Source organism: Lupinus angustifolius, chromosome LG04 (assembly GCF_001865875.1).
Source record: "Lupinus angustifolius cultivar Tanjil chromosome LG04, LupAngTanjil_v1.0, whole genome shotgun sequence".
Lineage (NCBI taxonomy): Eukaryota > Viridiplantae > Streptophyta > Magnoliopsida > Fabales > Fabaceae > Lupinus > Lupinus angustifolius.
Window position 1 is genome coordinate 19,914,339 of NC_032012.1, and position 19,865 is coordinate 19,934,203.

Genomic DNA, 19,865 nt, shown 5'->3' on the forward strand with positions numbered 1-19,865 from the left:
TTGCATACTTGTTCCTTGCTATGTTCTTGTTAATCTTGCATAAAAGTATTTGTTGTATATCTGTTTGTGTGTTGGTTAATAACTGTGCAAGTTGTTGTTCTGATCATTCTGTTTCTGTTACTGGTTAATCGATTATGAACAGTGCTTAATCGATTAACTGGACATTTTTCAGCAAGTGTGTAAAAACCCAAAAAGTAGAAAATGAGCTCCGCCAAACCTAATCAATCCCCCTTCTAGGTGTATTCCGTCACTGATACCTAACAATGTCTACTACTGATACCGTTTTTAAGCTATCAATTCCATATAAAAAATAATTTAAAATACTTTTTTCACCTAAATGAATTTTATGAAAGGTGAGGTCATAGTTCGAGTCACCTATAACTTCTCTGAAAATGGCAAGAAGATCTACGACCAACACCACTGCTATGCTATTAATTCAATATTAAAAATTAAAAATCATTTTATCACCTAATTAACTATGGAATTTTTGTAATCTGATTATGGTTCTTCTCCCAAAATGAGAAGAAGGTCTATGACCAATATCATTTATTCGCTATTAGTTCAATTAAATTGAAACAATCATATACTATAAATATTTTTTAAACCAATTAAAATCAACCCACCAAAGCAATGTTGTCAAATCAAAAAAATAAAACCAAACTAAACAAATTAATCACTTTTATAACTAGAATTACATACTTTTGACTTCCCTATTGCACTCAGTGATACGTGAGAGCATGATAATCTCTTATCAGACACAAAAATAAAAAATAAAATATTTTGTTACAATAAATATCTTTGTTTAAGGGTATAAAAGTTCATGTTGTTAGTGAGGTTATCGTTTTAATATGGGCGGACGAGGTGCTAATATCTTCTTCGACTCGTGAGCTTAGAACTCAAGTTCAAAAGACAAAATTATCCAGATTGGATATTAAAGAGAGTTTTCTACGTTTTAATCACAAAAAACATAATGACGACTCCAAACCATTTAGTAGAGGTAGAAATCGAGTTTACCTCTTGCTAAGTCGCAGACTCGGTTTTCTAACTGAAAATCAAGTCATGACATCAACAATTAAGGACACACGTAGGCAATTCCATTTACATATAAAAACAAGAAGGGATGAAAGGACTAATGTGATTCTACATTAAAAACATCAATAACTAACTAGTAATTTAAAATTATTATGACTAAGTTAATATAGTCGAAAATAAGATATATTGAAATGAGTAATTACTCTCAAATTTCCGTGTAGATATCATATTTTATACCTAGGAGATACTAGGAGAATGTCTCTCACTAAAACTTACATAAAAAAGTAGGCACTTATCAATGGGAAAAATAATTATCGTGAAAAATACAAGTACACTTTATAATATTTTTTACAGAATACAGTTAATAAAATATTATTTTGTTGTATAGAGTTTGGCAATTTTTCTGTCTAAATAAAGTATTAGATTGTTTTTTAAATTAAAAATTATGAATTTGTAAATTGTATTATGGTTGATTATATTTCCTCTATTTTTTAGAAACATGTTTTAAAAAATATTTTTATGACCTGAATTGTAATTTTATAAAAAACTTCCCCAATATTACACCAAACCAAATCAGTATAAGATCATTTTATTTTGTTTTTTATAAGCAAAATTTCAGGAAAATCATTTTATTTTTATTAAAAAAGTTAATGGTATAATCACAATTTTTGCACCACAAATATAAATACGGTGTTTAAGGAGGGAAAACAAAATAAATTGCTTTCAAAAATGGAGAAACCATAGCCATTGGAGCTTCCTATATAGCAAGCACACAGTTGTTGGCACAAGGAGAAATGGCTGAGCAGCAAAGTGGTCGAATCTCCGTAACTTTCAAGGCCTCAAAGCCACTTCTTCCTCTTAAAAGACCTTCCAATGATTGCCAGTAAGCATTACTAACTCCTCTTTCACTTTAAATTAGACATCGTTTTAATTTGTGGTCGCAATTGTGTTTATGTTACATTTACCGCAATTGCTGGAAAATGTAGCCGTTGTGATCGCAATTGTGGTCGTGATGTTGTCAGGGATACTTCCTAAACTGTAATATTGCGGCCGCAATTGCAGGTGCAGAGTTGCAATTTAAAACACTGAAATTAGGTTTTAGAAATCGAATAGTTATATTTGCTTATTCCTGCACAGCACGTAGGTTAGGTTAATTGACAAATTAATTACGTCAATCTGTGTTTGATGTTTATAGATTCAAGAGTGCATGTGATGTTAATTCCTCAGTTCGGGGTTTCGTTACAAAGAGGGTTCCTCTTTCAGAGGTGCCGGTGAACACCCGGGGCAATGCAATAGGGAATGAGGACTGTGGTCCATCATTACCTGATGTGATTGAAGGCTGTTTAAGTGAAAGGGCTATAACTGCTACTGCAGTTAGTGCTGGGAAGGAGAACACGTGTCAATCATATTTCAAAACTCCTAGGAAAGAGCCTGATTGCGCAAAGTCTCTGGATTGTTTCACTGTTACTGGTCTTCTCGATGATGAGTTTGATGAGTCTGTTTTTGAAGAAATTGATGTTACTGGTCTTCTCGATGATGAGCTCGATGAGTCTGTTTTTGAAGAAATTGATGTTTTGGTTCAGCAAAAATCTGCAGAAAAAGCAGTGGTGCAAGAGTTAGAGACTAGCATTGATGAGAAAATTTTGAGTGAGGTCGATGTTGTTGGTGGTATTACTTTGACTTCGGAAACTACTGATTCTGACGGTATAAGAATTGGCGACCTATTGAGCATTGGCATTGATTTAGAACCTAAAGAAGAAGAAATGGATAGTCTGAAATGTTTACAAAGTGGTAATATGCCTGAGGAATATTTGAAATACTTGAAATCCCTAAATGATAGGCAAAGAGAAGCAGCTTGCACTGATATTTCAACCCCTTTAATGATTGTAGCTGGCCCAGGGAGTGGAAAGGTCTTCAGCTTTTTCTTCTATTATTGTCCATTGCAATATTATTATATTTTCCCCCTTCAAGTATATGTTTATCATATTGGAGCTAAATTGTCTTTATTTGTACCAGACATCCACAATGGTTGGGCGTGTTTTGATGCTGCTTAATGAGGTGCTACATATGTTTGTGCTATAAGATATAGATACTGTGGTGGATTTAACTGATTATTGTCCCTCTTTCTCTATCTTTCTGACTTTATTTGTTTTTACCTTTTTATTTTAAATGCTATTGCTCAATAAATCATTTGTAATTTCCATTTTCTTCTAAATAAGTAAATATGTTGCAGGGCATTAGTGCTTCAAACATTCTTGCTATGACATTTACAACAGCAGCTGCTTCTGAAATGAGAGAACGGATTGGATCCATAGCTGGGAAGGCGACAGCTAAAGAACTTACGATCAGTACTTTTCATTCATTTTCCTTGCAACTTTGTCGCGCACATGGAGAGAAGTATGTTGCTCTGAATTGGATGGAGATTTCCTCTTAACTTTCCCTTAAGTTTCTGCTTATATGTTATAACTTGGGTGTTTTGTCATGCTTACTTGAGTCACAATTAATTTCCCCCCTATTTGATTGCTAATTATGGATGTGGCATCAGTGACTATTCATAATCGATCGATCAAATCAGAAACTGATAACTCATTTACAGAAATGCTACACAAAGTTAATTTTGTTCCGTCAATAACTTAACATGCTTAGAATACGTTAGCAGAAGCAAAACAGCTAGTTTAATTGAAGGGCATTTTCATACATTTAACTAAATAAAATGATATCCTGCATTTTAAGATAAGTTCCTTTAGATACATGTAATTTACATTGCCCAGCTTTTAGGAAACTTGCTTAGGTTTGACTGAAATATTTATAAGTTGGGTGAAAGAATAGGAAATTCTTTACCATTTTTTTTTTAAATTTTTTATTTCTGAGAACTTATTTCCTTACCACACTACTTCACTTTCCCTGATTTTGCTAGAAATTGTAGCTTTGACACTTTAATACTACGGGACCTTTCCATTTGTCAGTTCATTCATTATTTCATATGCATTGAAGAAAAACTAAGCTATACACTTTTGTCTGTCTATTTTAAGTTGCAAATAAAAGCATACATGTATCATGTAACATTGAAGGGAACACATCATGATTTGAAGAAAAAGGAAAGAGTGGAAAAGAAGGAGCAAAATGACAAAGGTTTATGATGTTTGTAATGACTGAAATGTTGGAGGAAATTTTTCTTCACAATTATGGATTAACTATTTCAAGGACTAACTCTTCTGAATCTTAAGATGTTAAGTAGAAATTAAGGAGTATTTTTGTATCTTTACCATGCCCCTCATGCTAGGACACTTACAAGCTGTAGAGTTTCATGAATGTTTTTATATATATTATATAGCCTACTTGCTGATACATATGGTGATGTTTACATCTTGGTACATGGGTAGGTGGTTGACTGGCTATAATGAAGTATCACCATGAAAACTGGCACAGAAGTAAATCATCAGTATAAATATAATTCTTGTAATGCACTTAATATTTTTACTTCTATCTATAGGTGTTGGGAATAGTGGTTGGGGTAATAATACTCCTAAACCTTAGTACTTTAGATAAAAGGTAAAGTGAATATTTAGCAAGTATCATATTTGTTGTGAATTTTTGCAAACTACAATAAAAGTTTTGCTATGGAAATTGAGGGCGAGGCTTCATATTGTGAAGTTAGAGCCTTAGAGACTTTTTTGTTAGAGATATAAACTAAACATGTATTAAAAATTTGTATGCCACTTCAGGTTTAAAGCCATATTACCTAGTACTCGGCCACAATGCACACACAGTATATGACTGGATCCAAGTAAACTGTATTTTCTACCCATAAGATTTTAACTCACTTGCTCAAATAATTTCTGAACTTACATTGCAGGCTAGGTCGTACATCTGAATTCCTAATATATGGACAGGGGCAACAGCGAAATGCAGCTATCGAAGCTGTCCGATTATTAGAAAATGGAAAAGGTAGGCATAAAGATGATGGATTGTTGATTGGTGAAATGTCCAAAACAAACCCTAAACAGGTCAAGGATAAGGCAAAGAAATGGCTTAAATTTGTGACTCAGGTGTGCAGTTCTTTTTAAAGTGTAAATCATTCTAAACTTCTTTTTGAAATGTTAAACTGATGCTTAATTCTAAATTGCAATGTAAAATTATCATAACACTATTAGTGTATGCGTAAAGTCAATAAAATGTCACAAAGCATGATTGTTCTTTGCCCAAGAAAGATTGTCCTTCATCTGGCCAACTGCTTGAAGTTTTAGCAGTTTGATTATACACAATTAGGCATTTAATTGGAAAAATTGTGCTTTGCTGTTTTCTCAGTGGCTACATTAATCTTTGACCTGGATTCTTTATGACTGCTCTATAAAGGTCTTCCAATTCCTGCTTTTCTTTTCTGTTTTCATATGCTGTAAAGTTGAGCTTTAACCTGGTCATTTGCAATAACTCTGCAACATCTCAGGCCAAAGCTTATGGACGAACTTCTGCAGAGTATCATGCATTGGGCAATGAAATAGGAGTAAGCTGATAAAGGAGTTTTTCACTCATGCATGCTCACACACACACAGACCTTTGTTCTGCTATAGCACTTCTGATTCCTTGCTCTGGATTTTAATCAGGCAGAAATTCTTGACAATTACAATAACATATTAAAATCTTGTAATGCTCTGGATTATCATGACTTAATCAGCTGTTCAGTGAAGCTACTTACTGATTTCCCTGAAGGTAAGTAAATTCTGAAATATACAATTATCTACATTCTATTCACTTGTTACAGTTGGTTGTGCTAACTTATGTTTGTTCAAACTGTGAATAAGTTTTCAAAGAATGTCAGGATTCTTGGAAAGCCGTTGTTATTGATGAGTTCCAAGACACTAGTGCCATGCAATACAAGCTTCTAAAGATTCTTTGTTCCCATAATAAAATAACAATTGTTGGTGACGACGATCAGGTTTGAATATTTTCTTAAATTTTAAGTCACTGAAGTTTGAGAAGTCAGTCGTTCGATATTTTTATCGTTTGGTCTCTATGCGCTTAAAAGGTCATCCTTGTAATAACTGGTCTAATCAATGTCTTACTCCTGTACAGTCCATTTTCAGTTTCAATGGAGCTGACATTTCTGGATTTATTTCCTTTCGCAATGATTTTCCAAACTTCAAAGAGGTTTCTCTTGTCCTTGACTGCTAATTTTTTATGCCTTCATGATTCATTTGTATTTGGTATGTTACATGTATTGATCGAAAAACACATATTCAGCTTTATTAAATGTCTTCATTGGGATTCTTGCATAGCTTACTTTTCTGGTTCAGGTTAGGCTTAATAAAAACTATCGGTCTACCCGCTGCATTGTTGAGGCTGCATCTTCTCTTATTCAAAATAATGTCAAGCGATGTCAGTTGAAGAATGTTCTTACCGAGAATTCTTCTGGATCCAAGGTACCTGTGTCTTACTTTGTGCTGTTTTGAAAAACTGTTTTATTGTTGTTTTCCTTTTTATACGGCAGAGTGATTTTGATAATAATCTGCAGATAGTTTTAAAGGAGTGTCATAATGAGGATGGCCAATGTTCATTTATTGTTGACAAGATCTTGGAAATTTCATCTAATTATGCAGCAGCTGAGTGTTCTTATGGCAACATTGCAATTCTTTACCGTAGGCAGGTAATGTTGCTTGATGTTATAAGTATGTGCAAAAGCAATTACCCTTCATTTTTACTTAATGGTCTTCACCTCCATTTCTACCTGTTTCAGGTATCTGGGAAAGCATTCCAAATGGCTTTCCGTGATAGGAAAATACCATTTAACATTCACGGTGTGGCTTTTTACAGAAAAAAGGTAAAAAAATTAAGATTAAAAATGTATTTATTTTTAACGATTTCTATTTAACTGTTGTTAAGATATTAATCATTTGTGTGCCTCCAAACAGCTTAAGTATATTTAAAAGTTTAAACATAAAATACTGACTACCCTCAAACAACACTCACGTACGCAAACCCAAAATAGGTAACATCATAGTGTTACGTAGGCATGAAATTAAATTAGGTGCCCTACTTCCCTAGTTACACTTTCACATTTCATGAATCTGTGTTAAGAAACTTATGGTGAACTTCCTGAGTCATTTGTCGGATTACTAAACTATGTAACAATATGTTTATATAGTGAAATATATGGACTTGTCCTACATTATGTTTGTCTTGTCTGATAAGGTGCATAAATAAGTTGATATTTGCTTGGGCTACCTCCTTCTAGTATACAGTTAATATATACTTTCATAAGGTCTTGAAAGTTCTATGATCTTAATGATCCGATTTGTTAATGGTTGTTCTTTACATTTTCATGCACACCACATAAGCTGTTAACTTGTCCCTTCTAATAACAGGTAGTCAGAACTATCATTGCCATGCTTCAAACAGCGCTTCCTGGTTGTGATGATGGTTCATATAGTCGAGTCTTCAAGGCTTTACTGCCTCTTGAGAAAGATGAAAAAAAGAGGGTACATGTTTTATATAGATTTTCAGTTTGAATGTGCACAAGGGAGATGTAGCCATGTTGACTTTCTATCTTTTCTTTAGTTTTCAGATATTCTTCCAGCATGTGTTTGAGATTAGTGTTTCCCTTTGCAGGTAATTGACCATATCAACAAAATTTCAACTGTTAGAAAATGCAGTTTCTTATCAGCTGCCTGTGACATCTTTAATGCAAAGGTTTCTGGTACCTTCAAAAGGTTTGGGAAAACATATCTTTATATACATTCCTTCCTGGAAGTCTATTCATATTATACAAGGTAGTTGAAAATTTGTATTAATTTTTTCTATTGTGCTGCAAGAGCATGAACCCTATGTTCTGAAACAGTGCATGGTGTTTTTATATATTAAAAAAAGCAAATTAGTTATACCTATCCCATCTTTAATATTAACACTATCAAAACAAAGTAATCTACTTGCACATTTTTTAACTAAATAACCATGACTTGTTGATGAAACTGTAAAACATTTGCCCAATCTGTCAAACTTTTCCTCAAAATATTGCATATTATGGAGTCCTTTGTGAAAAATATTGCTTCTCAAATTTTGGTAGCTTTCTTAATGAGGGCATATTTCTTGCTGTTGTCTGTATATATCTGCTAGCTTGATTTTTTCCATTGAAAATTTTATTTCTTTATAACTCAAAAAACATTTCGGTTGCAATGTGTAGATAGGCAAAAATTGTTAAGAGACAGATGTTGTTAAAGTACCATAATCATATGGACATCCAATAATATTGTAATACCATTTTGATTGTAGGATGCTGCCTTTGTCTAAATAGTGAATTAGCAATAGAGTGGTTGTTGTTGTTTAAATAATGCAGCAGTTATCGGTTAAAAATCGAAAATCAAGCTGACAAAAGGACAATACCCAAGATTTACTGCCCATCAAGTTGGCATGTCTACATCATATTAACCAAACTTACTGCAAGGACCTCTAAGGGACTTGTCGAAAATATCTGCGAGCTGGACATTGGAATTTGCAAATGCAGTAGAAATTTCATCAGACTGAATTTTCTCCCTTACAAAGTGATAGTTAATTTCAATGTGCTTGGTCCATTCAGTGGTTGCCATTCACTGGATTTTGTCTCTTTGAGCAACTACCTTATTCTTAACCATATGAGTTCACATGTTGTTTCCAACAGTTGATACATATCTTCCATACTTGACCTGATACGTATAGTTTGCTTCTTGCTTTCTATGATATTAGGTTTCTTACAAAGAGAAAGTAATACCCTGAAATAGAACATTTATATGAATAATTGTCTCCCAAAATAACTCTTCCCAAAACTCTAACTAAGAATGTTAATACATCTTCATATTGGAGTTTAAATGTGCCTAGTTTTGCATTACAATGTTAATACGCATATCTTAAAAATTGTGCATGGTGTTTTGCTTCTGAAGCCAGTTGATATACATGTCTCTTAATGTATGCTTATTCTGTTGTATATAGTCTTTAAAAATAATTGATATAGTGACTTACGTAGCTCTTATTGATTATAGGAGTCAGCTTACCCATGGAAAGAAGGTTTTAATGACACTAGATATGATATCAAAACTTGTTCAGAGGGTAACACTTTTTGTACACTTTGATTGCTGCTCAATTTTTTTGGTGTAATAACTATTGTATCACTCTTTTGACCAGAAAATATATCTTTGTGCTATTTCAATTTATGTATGGGAAACCTTGGGTAAGAGGACTGTTTATCATGAGAGGAGAAAGTTGAAACCAATACACCAGAATTTCTATAACTTGTTTTACTAAAAAGTTAGGTTTTAATTTTCATTTTTTAAACGGTGTCTATTTGTCCATCCGTCCATGTAGCAAACACACTAGAGATTGTTGTGTACCTTTCTTCCACTCATCGTTGTTGGCTCTCTTCTGAACTTTGTAAGAGAGGATGCTTTATGCTCATGCATTTATCTCTTGTCTTTCTTAATAACATGGATGATGAGAGAATGAAAGAAGAGTCAATCCAGAGCAATGACAATGTTTCATGCAACCAGCTGATTCAGCTCCATTGCTCCTTAGAGAGAATTTTGACAATTTGTGCAAGCTGACTTTTTCCTGTTAGGGATAATTTGTTTTTCCGTACTATGTGGTCTCACTCTTGTTGGGTTGATCTCTTATTTCTTTGGATAAGGACTGGAAAATATTAAAGACGTATAAGGACATTGAATCAGAAAAAGTAATTAATAGAAACAATGATACTTTATTTTTTATCTTTTTGATTAATGCAGATACAGAAAAATAATTAGGTACTTAGTTTAATTTTTTTTAAGTACATGTGTTTTAAATCTATTTATCATTTCTTCCAGGTAACCACTGGTTAAACGGGTTGAACTGTGAAACACTCTCTTCTTCAGCTAGTGTTTATGATTTATTCCTTCCATTTCTCATAATAAACACTTCTTTCACTTGAAATGCATGTCATATTTTGACAGGAAAAATCAATCTCCGCTATCATAACTAGTGTGGCAAACTTGATACCTGAGGTTTGTCTCACCTCCTACTTGGAATTTTCTCATTAAAAGATCCATTGGTTATTACTTATTAGTATTTTCTTAAATTGGTACAACCTGTGGGTTTGAACTTTGAAGTGACTTTTAGCTGTTCTTTGAACTTATTCTTTTGTTAACTTTTCACTTAACTATTTATGTTGTATAGCACCACGAAACATTATTGTGGGTGCCTTCATCGATCACACATTTGTAGCAGTGCACTGTATTGAATGTTTAGCTTGTTACATTTAAGGTTATGTTTGTTGTGTTCCGTAATAGTTGTACACAAGAACGTATTGCAAGATTAATGTGGGGTTAGAAATAGAATATTAGAGTTATGGAATGTTAGATGAAGGACTATACTTAGGAACTCAATGTTGTATATTACGGGGCTAAAGTATTGTACAATTGTGGTATATTACGGGACTATACTTTAGTGTCTCACTATTTTTACATATGAAAAGAGATGCAATCTTGATATATAGTACAATTGTACAACTGCTTCTTACAGGAATGTTTTGTAAGTTAAACTTTTCTGGTTAGCAGGATTAGGGAATGGGGACATAGAAAAATAGTAAGGCAAGCAAAAGTCATTCAGTTACCTTGTGTGATCTGGCACCATACATTTAAACTATTTGCTGCTTTTTTTGTTAGATAAATCCAAAGAAAATAAATTTTGACAAATATATTTTCATATATTTTTAAAGAGGGTGATGCCTCGACACAATGGTAAGGTTGTTTGCCTTGTTACCTATTATGGGTTCAAATCCTAGAAACAATCTCTTCACTTGTAAGGGTAAGGCTGCATACATCTACCCTCTATAGACATCACTAAGTGAGTACCTTGGGTACCTTGTGCATTCGGTCGTCCTTTTAATATTTTCATATGTTTTTAAATAAACATGGAGATCTTTTATAAAAATATTTTTCGTAAAATGCCATGATTTTTTATACTTTATTCATGTAGTTATTATTCCATGAACTTTGAATTTTAGAAATATCTTCTTGAGAAACGGGCAACCATTGATGTTGATGGAGGGAAGTTGTTGAATGAAGACTATGACATTAGATCTGTAAGTATTTGAGGCAAGATAAAATTCATGGTTTCTATTATCAATTCTTTTTTGTCAGGAAAAAATGCTTGTTGTCTTTGTACATTTTTAAATATAAGTTTAGTTAATAATAATTGCGAAAAACCAACTTTCCTAAAAATTAAGTTGTTGGGTGAAGGCAAATGAATGTTTTATATATTTTACATGCCCCTCCAGGTTTGCCTCGGAGTCCAACTCTTCATTCTTCTAATATTGGGCAAGTTTCTCCCCTTTCTGAGCCTATTTGTCAATTCCTGGCCAAATCACAACAAAACCCACGCTTAACTCGAACAAAAAGGATTAAATGTAAAAAGTAAACTAAAAATCCTAATTAAGCTACAAAAATCATGCAAAACATAAGGTTAGTATGCTACAAATTCACACACATCAGTGTACTCATCATACAGTAAGGGTCCTTTTGAAGGTAGAAGCTCTTTTGGAATACAATGTATACAATTGCTTAGCATATAATGTTTGAAACAACATCTTGTTCTGAATGTTATAGTTATCAGTATAACTTTAAATGTTTTAATTTTCATGTTGGACTCATTCTTAACTACACCTTTCTTTAGGTTCTTCAATACCTATTAGATGATGTCTCTGAGTTTCTCTCCAGCAAATTAGTTGAGGCAAATGGGGAAAGGGAAATGTCAGAAGATAAAGGCTGCACTTTTGTGCTTAAAGCATTCATAGATTTTTTATTTGAGCGTGAGAAAGAAAATTTCCGTGCTCGGAGGAAGGACAATGAAAATTCTGTGACATTGACTACCATTCATCAGGTAATATCTTAATTAGTAACCAGGGAAGTCTATCTCAACAATAGTACAAGCTTAACTTACTTTTACATGCAGGCAAAGGGTTTGGAGTGGGATGTTGTCTTCATAGTTAAGGTATGTGCTCTCGAAGTTTTTCAAAAATGTGTTCTGATGTTTATACACATTTATTTGTGTGATTCTTGAATAACTACATGGCTTCCTTTTTTACACCTGATTAAATTGCAACACTACCACACAACTGTTCATTGGAAGTCACTGACTTGGCATAGTCTGGTGGTAATTTATTTGTTCCAACTTATTTAAAGTTCTATTTTACAAACAATTAATTAAGATTGAGTTACACGGTTAACGAAGTGTTTCAGTTGACATTGTGGAAGAATTCATCTTTGTTGTGATCTTAATCTTGATATGTCATGAATTGTAATTCCTTGCTTTGTTGTGCATGATTTCTGATGTTTCTCAAAAAATATGTCTGAGGTTATTGTTTATCAATTAAATGGCCAGTATTTATACCTGGTTTAAGTGCAACATGACTACACAAAAGTCACGGTTGGCATAGTCTGGTGACAAAAAACATATCAACTTATTTATTTCTTACTCCTGAGAAATTATTTAAATATTGAGACACAGAGTTAGCAAGTTTTACAAGGTGTAGGAATTTATCTTTGTTGTTATTTGGCTTTTGATCTATGACTTCCTTGTTCATGGATCATAATTCCTTGGGTTGGTCAGTGTGTTAATTAGAAAGGTTATGATAACCATATTTTTGGTGTGCTTCCTTGACTGATGCTTTGGTATATGAAATAGGCAAATGAATCTGAGATCCCTCTGTTACATGATTACAAAGGTACTATACAGGACACTGCCGCCTTGGTTGAGGTACTTTATTATTGCTTGATAGTTGAATGAATAATTCGTATGTTCATCTGTATCTTAATGGATTGTTTTAGACTTGTTATGATTCTAATTCTCATATGATTCTAAGGAAGAAAGACGTTTATTATATGTTGCAATGACTCGTGCTCGGCAAAAGCTTTTTATTCTCTATGTTATGATGGACTCAAACTGGCAGGTTTGTCTTGCATAACTTTCAACTCAGATATACTTTTTTGTTGGATTTTACTAATTTTGTGTGTTTGTAGATGCTTCAACCTTCACGGTTTTTGAAAGAAATCCCCCGTCATCTTCTAGATGTCCAGGTATGTCATGCTGCCTTTTTTAAGCTATTGTGACTATCAAGTTATCGAATTTTTGTTTGAAATTATTGTTTTAAGGTTTAACTGTTTAAGTAATAGAGTTCATCCCTCCAATAAATCCCCTAATTATTATATATATTATAGGAAACTACTCACGTGATAACAATGCGCTATTGTGAGAAATGAGAACACTTAGTATAGACTACTTGATATTGATTCAATGGTTAAGATTAAAAGATACATGCACATGACTATCATGTGACCAATAACTAACTTTTAATCCTAACCATCCATGATTGTTTGTAAGGCCCAGATCTGTTGTTCTCACAATTTTTATATGAGAACTGTTCTCACTTGAGTAGCTCCCTATATATATATATATATGGCTATGACACTTATCAAGATTGTGAAATATTTTATCTGGAATTGTTGTCTCCACTTGTCAAAATCAAGAATTTAAGTATACTTGCATAGGAAAATAAACTCAACTCAAATTCTTGACTTTTTAAACTTCAACAGTAATACTTTAAAAACATATCCTAGTGCCCAAACATAGAAGAACATCCATAATTTATTTTCAATATTCCAACTCCATGTTAAGCAAATAGAGAAATCGATAATCAATAATTAAATATTATACTGACTCTGAACATCTGCCTCATGTTTAAACCCAATAAGAGACCAACTTCCAATGGCATTTTTTCTCATCAAAGCTTTTCAAATAGTTAATTGCACCTGCATAGAAGTTTTCCTTACCTGCTTGAGTTTCAAAATTGCTTGAGGGAAACACTTGTAACAATTTTTCACTTCTATTAGAAAAGAGATACAATTTAAACTAGTTTAAAATCCCTAACTAATAGGGATATCATATATTTCGTATACTATGCATTCCTAACAGATATTGTCCACTGTTAAAGTATGTTATATGTTATGAGTATGACAGCTGTAATTTCAGTTAAGCTTACAGTTAGAGACAGCTGTAACATTTGTCATATGGTTAGTTATGCAGTTAGTTAGGACTTAGGACTTAGGATTCTAGTTAATTGAGATAGTTCTAACTCAACTGTACAAAAGTTAAAACCTTGAATCGGTTTTCAATCTCAGTTTTCCAGTTAAAATCAGTTTCAGTTACTATTCTCTCTCCTCACAATTTTCTATGATTTTCTCTGTGATAATGATTTCTAATAATCACTGCCAACAGTTTCATGTTTAGATTAAAAGAGCCAAAATTCTATCTGATAATTGTGAACATATACTTTTATAACTAAAACGAGTGAGCCTTTATCTGGAATTCAGTTTATGGATTGTATCTAAGTAGACCATATTCTAAAATGTTCCCTTCTGTTCCACAATGTAATGCTGCATTTTCTTCCTAGCATGTACCTAAGTTTTGCTAGTGTTGCATTTATGATCAACTATGTATAGATATGCAATCAGTGAATAGTATGTTTATGTAGGGTGAAACATATATACAAAAACCACAAATGAAGCAAGTAGATCTTAAAAAGGAAACTGCCAAGTGTACAATGAAAGAGCAAGAAGCAGATGTGGTCCCTATGCCCAATGACTTGCTCAATAATGATTTTAGTGAGGCTTCCAACGAGCTTGCAGAAGTTGCAGAGGCATACAATGGCAGTAATTTCATAAGAAGGTCTGGATCCTTATGGTGATAGTTATATTATGATTATTGGTTACTGATCTAATCAGTAATTGATTTTAATCATTACATGTTAATGTTTTACAGATTTAGTGTCGAGGAGAGATCTGTTGTTTCCCATTTATTTCACCAGTGGGCCAAAAAGAAAGCATTTCAGGATGCAAAGAGGTTGCTTGACAAGGTGACTGTATATCTAAAGTAAAAAGTGCTATGAACTTGTTGCATTGAAATATATGTTGAAGTTATTCTGTAAAAATATCATTCACATTTCTTATTGGATACAATTATCTTAGTAATTTGAACTTGCAAGGAAAGAGCTATCAAAGATATATAGAGACATTAGTGAGCCATGAATACACTTCATATGCAAAAGCATAATATTGAAGTAAGCAAAGTTTCCAAGAGGCACATAATAAAAAAAAACTTTAGAGGAGAGGAAGATATTGTTTTCCCTGAGGGCTGTTCTCTAAATTCTCAGAACGCATTAACCTAATATTAGTAATTTTTGTTTTTGGCCAATGATAGTCCTTCTTCCATAAACCAAAACTAGAGTGTCTTGAAGTTGTCCTCTTCTATATTATCTTTTCATCTTCTGAAAATTAAGGTTGCAGTAGTGATACTTTATGATACGAAATGTTGGACTGTAAATTGCTTTCAAGAGCATAAGATAAGTGTGGCAGAGATGAGAATATTGTGTTGGATGAGCTAATGTACAAGAAAAGGTCAGATCAAGAATGAATGTATTAGAGGACTAGTAGGAATTTATGCCTATTGAAGAAAAAATGCTAGACTTGCATATAAGATGGTTTGGATGTGTGATAAGAAGACTCGTAGAAGCCTCAGTTCGAAAAGTTGATCAGATGGAGGATAGGCCGATAATTATAGAGAAAGACCGAGGAAAACATTAGGTGAAACATTATAAGAAGATTTGGACATAATGTGTAAGATTTGAGTTTTTTTATTTCTATGGTAGACTTGTAGAGGGATTGACATTGTACCGCTCTATCTCCTAGCATAGTTGTTTCTCTTTCTTTTGTTCTTTGTGAGGATGTGTTATCTTCTTTTCTTGTACTATTCTCTTTATTTATAAAAACAATATGGTGAACACAAATGAGTCATGTTGTTTGATATTTAATTGCCCGCACCTAGCCTAAAAAAGCATTTGGTGGTTGTTCTTTTCTAAAAATTAAGGCATTGGTGCATGAGAGGTAGCAAATCAACGGGGTCATGAATCCTTCAAAAACCAAAGAGAAAATTGTGAAGACTATGGCAAAAGATGTAAAGAGAGGGGTCTAAAGTTCCTTTGTATATTTGACAGAAGTCCCTCTACAAAAGTTCATTTGATGAAGTACACAACTAAGAGAGACAATTTTATCCCAGGAAATACCTCTTTTGTACTTGTCATGGAGGTTCTTCCAAAAGCTTAAGCTTTCAGGTGAAAACAATTTGTTTTTTATCTCTAACACGCATACTCATGCAAGAGACCTTTGGGCTTTAAGTGTGGACAATGGGCAGGTCCATCTTTACAACATCCAAACCTTAATCTCACTAAGTAGGGTCGGCTACATAGATCGAACAATGTCATAATGCTATATCACACATCATTGTTTACCATGTGCTAAAGTTCAACTCTTATTTAGAAGGGTGAGGGCAGCAAGAATCAAATGCTAGACTTGGTTATAGAGGCTTTGTTACCATGTTACAAACCAACTCTCCTATAAGCTTAAGTTGTTAGGTGTTGACATGTGAATAATTTTATTTAACTATGCTAGCACTAGTTTTTCAAACAGAAGTGCTGGAGCCCAATAATTAGAGGTAGGCTTATATGGTTTTCATAATGTTGAAGACCATGTGCACAGTGAACTGATTAAGTTCCTACATGTTGATTTCAAGGAAATAGTGCTCGTTATGCCGTTAACTCATTAAGTAGCTCTCTTAATATTATTAGAATATATTTTCATTATATTGTATCTTGAAAGTTAAATATTTTCGGGGGAGATTGGTAAATGAGTTATTTTACAGATATTTGCATTATGAATTTCAGGACTTCTCAAAATAATTATTGTGGGATGCACAGCATAAATATAATTAGATTAGCTTTGGTAACTAATTTTTTTTCATATTGGATGTACAGGTTGGTTTTGTAATTGATGAACGTCTTAGGCAGAAGAAAAACAAACACAAGGTCTAGCAATATCTTTATCTTTCGGGCTTCTAGTTATTAACTGCCTATCATTTGCTTTATCTATTTATTTCACACATCTAACTTCAGTTATGTATCTGTGGAATGCTTCTTTGGGTTGCATTCATGCATTCTCGGATACATACTATTAACTTGGAGTTAAAATGGATTAGCTTATTAATGTTCAGTTTGTCTTGAACAATTCCAAGTTTTTAAATGCATTAGACTTGAAATTGATAGAGAGTTGCTTAAGATTACAATGAATAAGGGTTTGGTACTTTGGCACATGTCTGATCTACATACTCTTTTCTCAAGCATCTTCCAGAAAGTAGACAAATAATTTTATTTATGTGTTGGTATATTGCAATCAACTGTTTTCCTCACATTAATTGCAAATTTAGGATTTGTTGAATACACTGAAGTCTTGCTTAAGCTGTGACGAAGCGTTTGAGTATGCTCAATATGTAAGTGCCTTTAGATGTTGCTGAAACCAAATGTAGTTTCGTTTATAAGATACTAGGAGCTTTTAAAGAAATGAAACTCCTATTATATCTTATTTGCTGTCTAATTTATTTCCTTCTAGATTTTGAGATGGGAGCAGATTCCTGCTGATAAACGTGCTCATCTTATGAGGGAAAAACAGGTATGCTGTATTTTTGCTACAATATTGGCGTTGTTATTGTTTTAGGGGTCTTATGTTAGTAAAATATGGTCATTGGTATAAATAGGCGCTAGTAGGTTGAACCATACAACACAACAAAAATAATCATATATCAATTTTCAAAGTTTCTCCATTTCTCCTTTTTCAGCTGATCCCTGTAATTTGAGCAAGATCCTTTCACTAATGATCATAATAAATAAATATGCACCTATCTCTTAGTAGGATGGTTTACATAAAACTTTTGGGGTGTTGACAATTGACATATCAACGTAGCAAGGCATGAATTTTCCTGTTAGTTTTGATATTGAAGATGAGACTTGAGAGTATATTTTGCACTTTTCAGGAACATTTCCTGAAACTAAGGATTGAGAATGCAATGGGCTCATCAGCAGCAACTGACAAGCAGGTGGGAATTCTTGGGCATGTTATATCTTTTCTTTTTAAAAAAATTGTTCATTCTTAAGGTATATGGTTAATGGAAGTTCAAATTAAAGTTATTCACCCTAAGAAAGTTGATAGAAGTACAAAATTTATGCTATTCAATGTGATTTATTTGGTTCAAGAGTTTGGAGAATTACAGAACATGTAAAGGTCTCATAAATTATTCAAATTTGCTTTCTACACTTTTTATTATGAATAAAAAAATAGTGAAATTTTCTGTAAAAAAATTGAGTAATTCTATTAGTGTTTTAAATTACAATGATGGTAACATTGCCTTTTCCACAGTTGCTGGAAAATGTGCCAATGTGGTCGCAATACTGTTGGAGACTCTCAAACCTGCAATATTGTGGTTACAGTTGTAGTTCGACCACAAATACAATTTAAAATACTGAATTGTCATAGATACCTTGCCTCTTGAGATTCATGCTTTGTATGTATTTACTTAATTATAGACATAACTTATATTTGTTGACAATGATGATAAGAAGCATTGTGCTTTTTTGTAGGCTTGGAAATGCTAATAACGTATTAATTGTTTTGCAGATATCTTATTTGAAAAAATTGGGTTGCACCGAAATTCCTACATCACGTCTTCATGCGTCTCATCTTATTGAGCAATACAAATCTTTGTAGTCACAGGGTCGTTTTATTCCTCTTCCAGCCCTTATTATTTTAATCTTATTCAATGTTCCAGTATATTTCAAAGGTAAAGTTACTTTTTTTTTTTTTTTTGTATTATCAAGAGTATCCTTTCAACCTATGAATAAGGAATTGGTCCCTTTTAGGGTGCTTTGCAATCTAGTCGGTAGTCACTTCTGTTTTCTTCAACTACTCAATACAAAGTTATTATACCTCTTTTGAATTGAAATATTTCATTGGAGAGATAAGAGATTGTTTCATTTCACCAAACAGATTGTTGTGTAGTAATGTAGCTACGGAATTACTAGTTCTCCTCTAGTTGTTTTTCAATAATTTTGTGTAAAAATGAACGATTAAGATGTTGACACATTTATCTAAAGCAAAGATGCATTGCGAATTTTTCTATCTTGCTTCTCACTACTTTTGTGAACTCCACTATTTAATTTTACTGTAATATTTTCCAGTTGTCGAAATTGTGAATAGTAATACATTTCACATGGGCTGTACATATTTTTTTCCTAATTCAATTTAGATCTCTCTTTATTAACAATTAGTACATTCTGATTTCTCTTTGTCGTAGTTCTTGTCATTGTTAAGAAAAATGAGATAAATTCCTAAATACGAAAAATCCAGAGCTTAAGCTAATATTGTTTAGTTCTTATAGGATTATTGGACAAAGGTGTAGATTCGGTAAGCAACATCAACCCTGTATTGTAAATGACACCGATTATTTGGAGTATATTTTAAATGAGTGTTATAATCAATGTTGTGAAATCTGAGAGATTCTATATTAAGTTTAACTTATTAATTTATATTGAAGTAACATTTCTTTATTTTTTTTCGAATAGAAGTAAAATAAAATATTCGAGTAGTATTTAATTTTTTATAAAATTATATGAATCATTCTATTTATTTTATAGGTTATTGCAGTTTAACTGAATTTAACATGATCAATCTGTCTGATCTGGTTCTGATAACATTGGTTCTAATGTAAACATATAATATATTAAAAATCACTTGCACTTTTAATGTATTTAAAATTATTATTTTTGAATTATAATTATAATTGTTTATTAAACACCCTTAGATACTACTTAACATTCCCTTATTTTTATTTCTAGTACCAAAGCAAACCCTTCATGCAATTAGGGGTGAGTTTGGGTAAAGACTTGTTCCTTACCT

At 32.7% G+C, this 19,865-nt stretch overlaps 1 protein-coding gene across 2 annotated transcripts; it reads left to right on the forward strand.

Annotated features, from left to right (window-relative positions):
* LOC109346133 (ATP-dependent DNA helicase SRS2-like protein At4g25120) lies at positions 1,748 to 19,128 on the forward strand. 2 transcript variants are annotated; one of them, XM_019585529.1, is made up of 30 exons: positions 1,748 to 1,915; positions 2,228 to 2,942; positions 3,049 to 3,090; positions 3,266 to 3,429; positions 4,889 to 5,081; positions 5,480 to 5,536; positions 5,637 to 5,742; positions 5,835 to 5,968; positions 6,106 to 6,180; positions 6,327 to 6,452; positions 6,545 to 6,676; positions 6,767 to 6,850; positions 7,395 to 7,508; positions 7,639 to 7,739; positions 9,042 to 9,108; positions 9,984 to 10,034; positions 11,036 to 11,113; positions 11,704 to 11,910; positions 11,983 to 12,021; positions 12,715 to 12,786; positions 12,893 to 12,979; positions 13,050 to 13,106; positions 14,561 to 14,754; positions 14,848 to 14,941; positions 16,895 to 16,945; positions 17,344 to 17,406; positions 17,526 to 17,585; positions 17,947 to 18,009; positions 18,588 to 18,678; positions 19,049 to 19,128. In XM_019585529.1, the coding sequence occupies exons 1-29, from the start codon at positions 1,827 to 1,829 to the stop codon at positions 18,675 to 18,677; spliced, it is 3,405 nt and encodes a 1,134-aa protein (XP_019441074.1). In that variant the 5' UTR covers positions 1,748 to 1,826; the 3' UTR covers position 18,678; positions 19,049 to 19,128. The 2 variants fall into 2 exon arrangements, with proteins under 2 accessions (XP_019441074.1, XP_019441073.1); XM_019585528.1 differs by lacking the exon at positions 19,049 to 19,128 and having other exon boundaries at positions 18,588 to 18,700.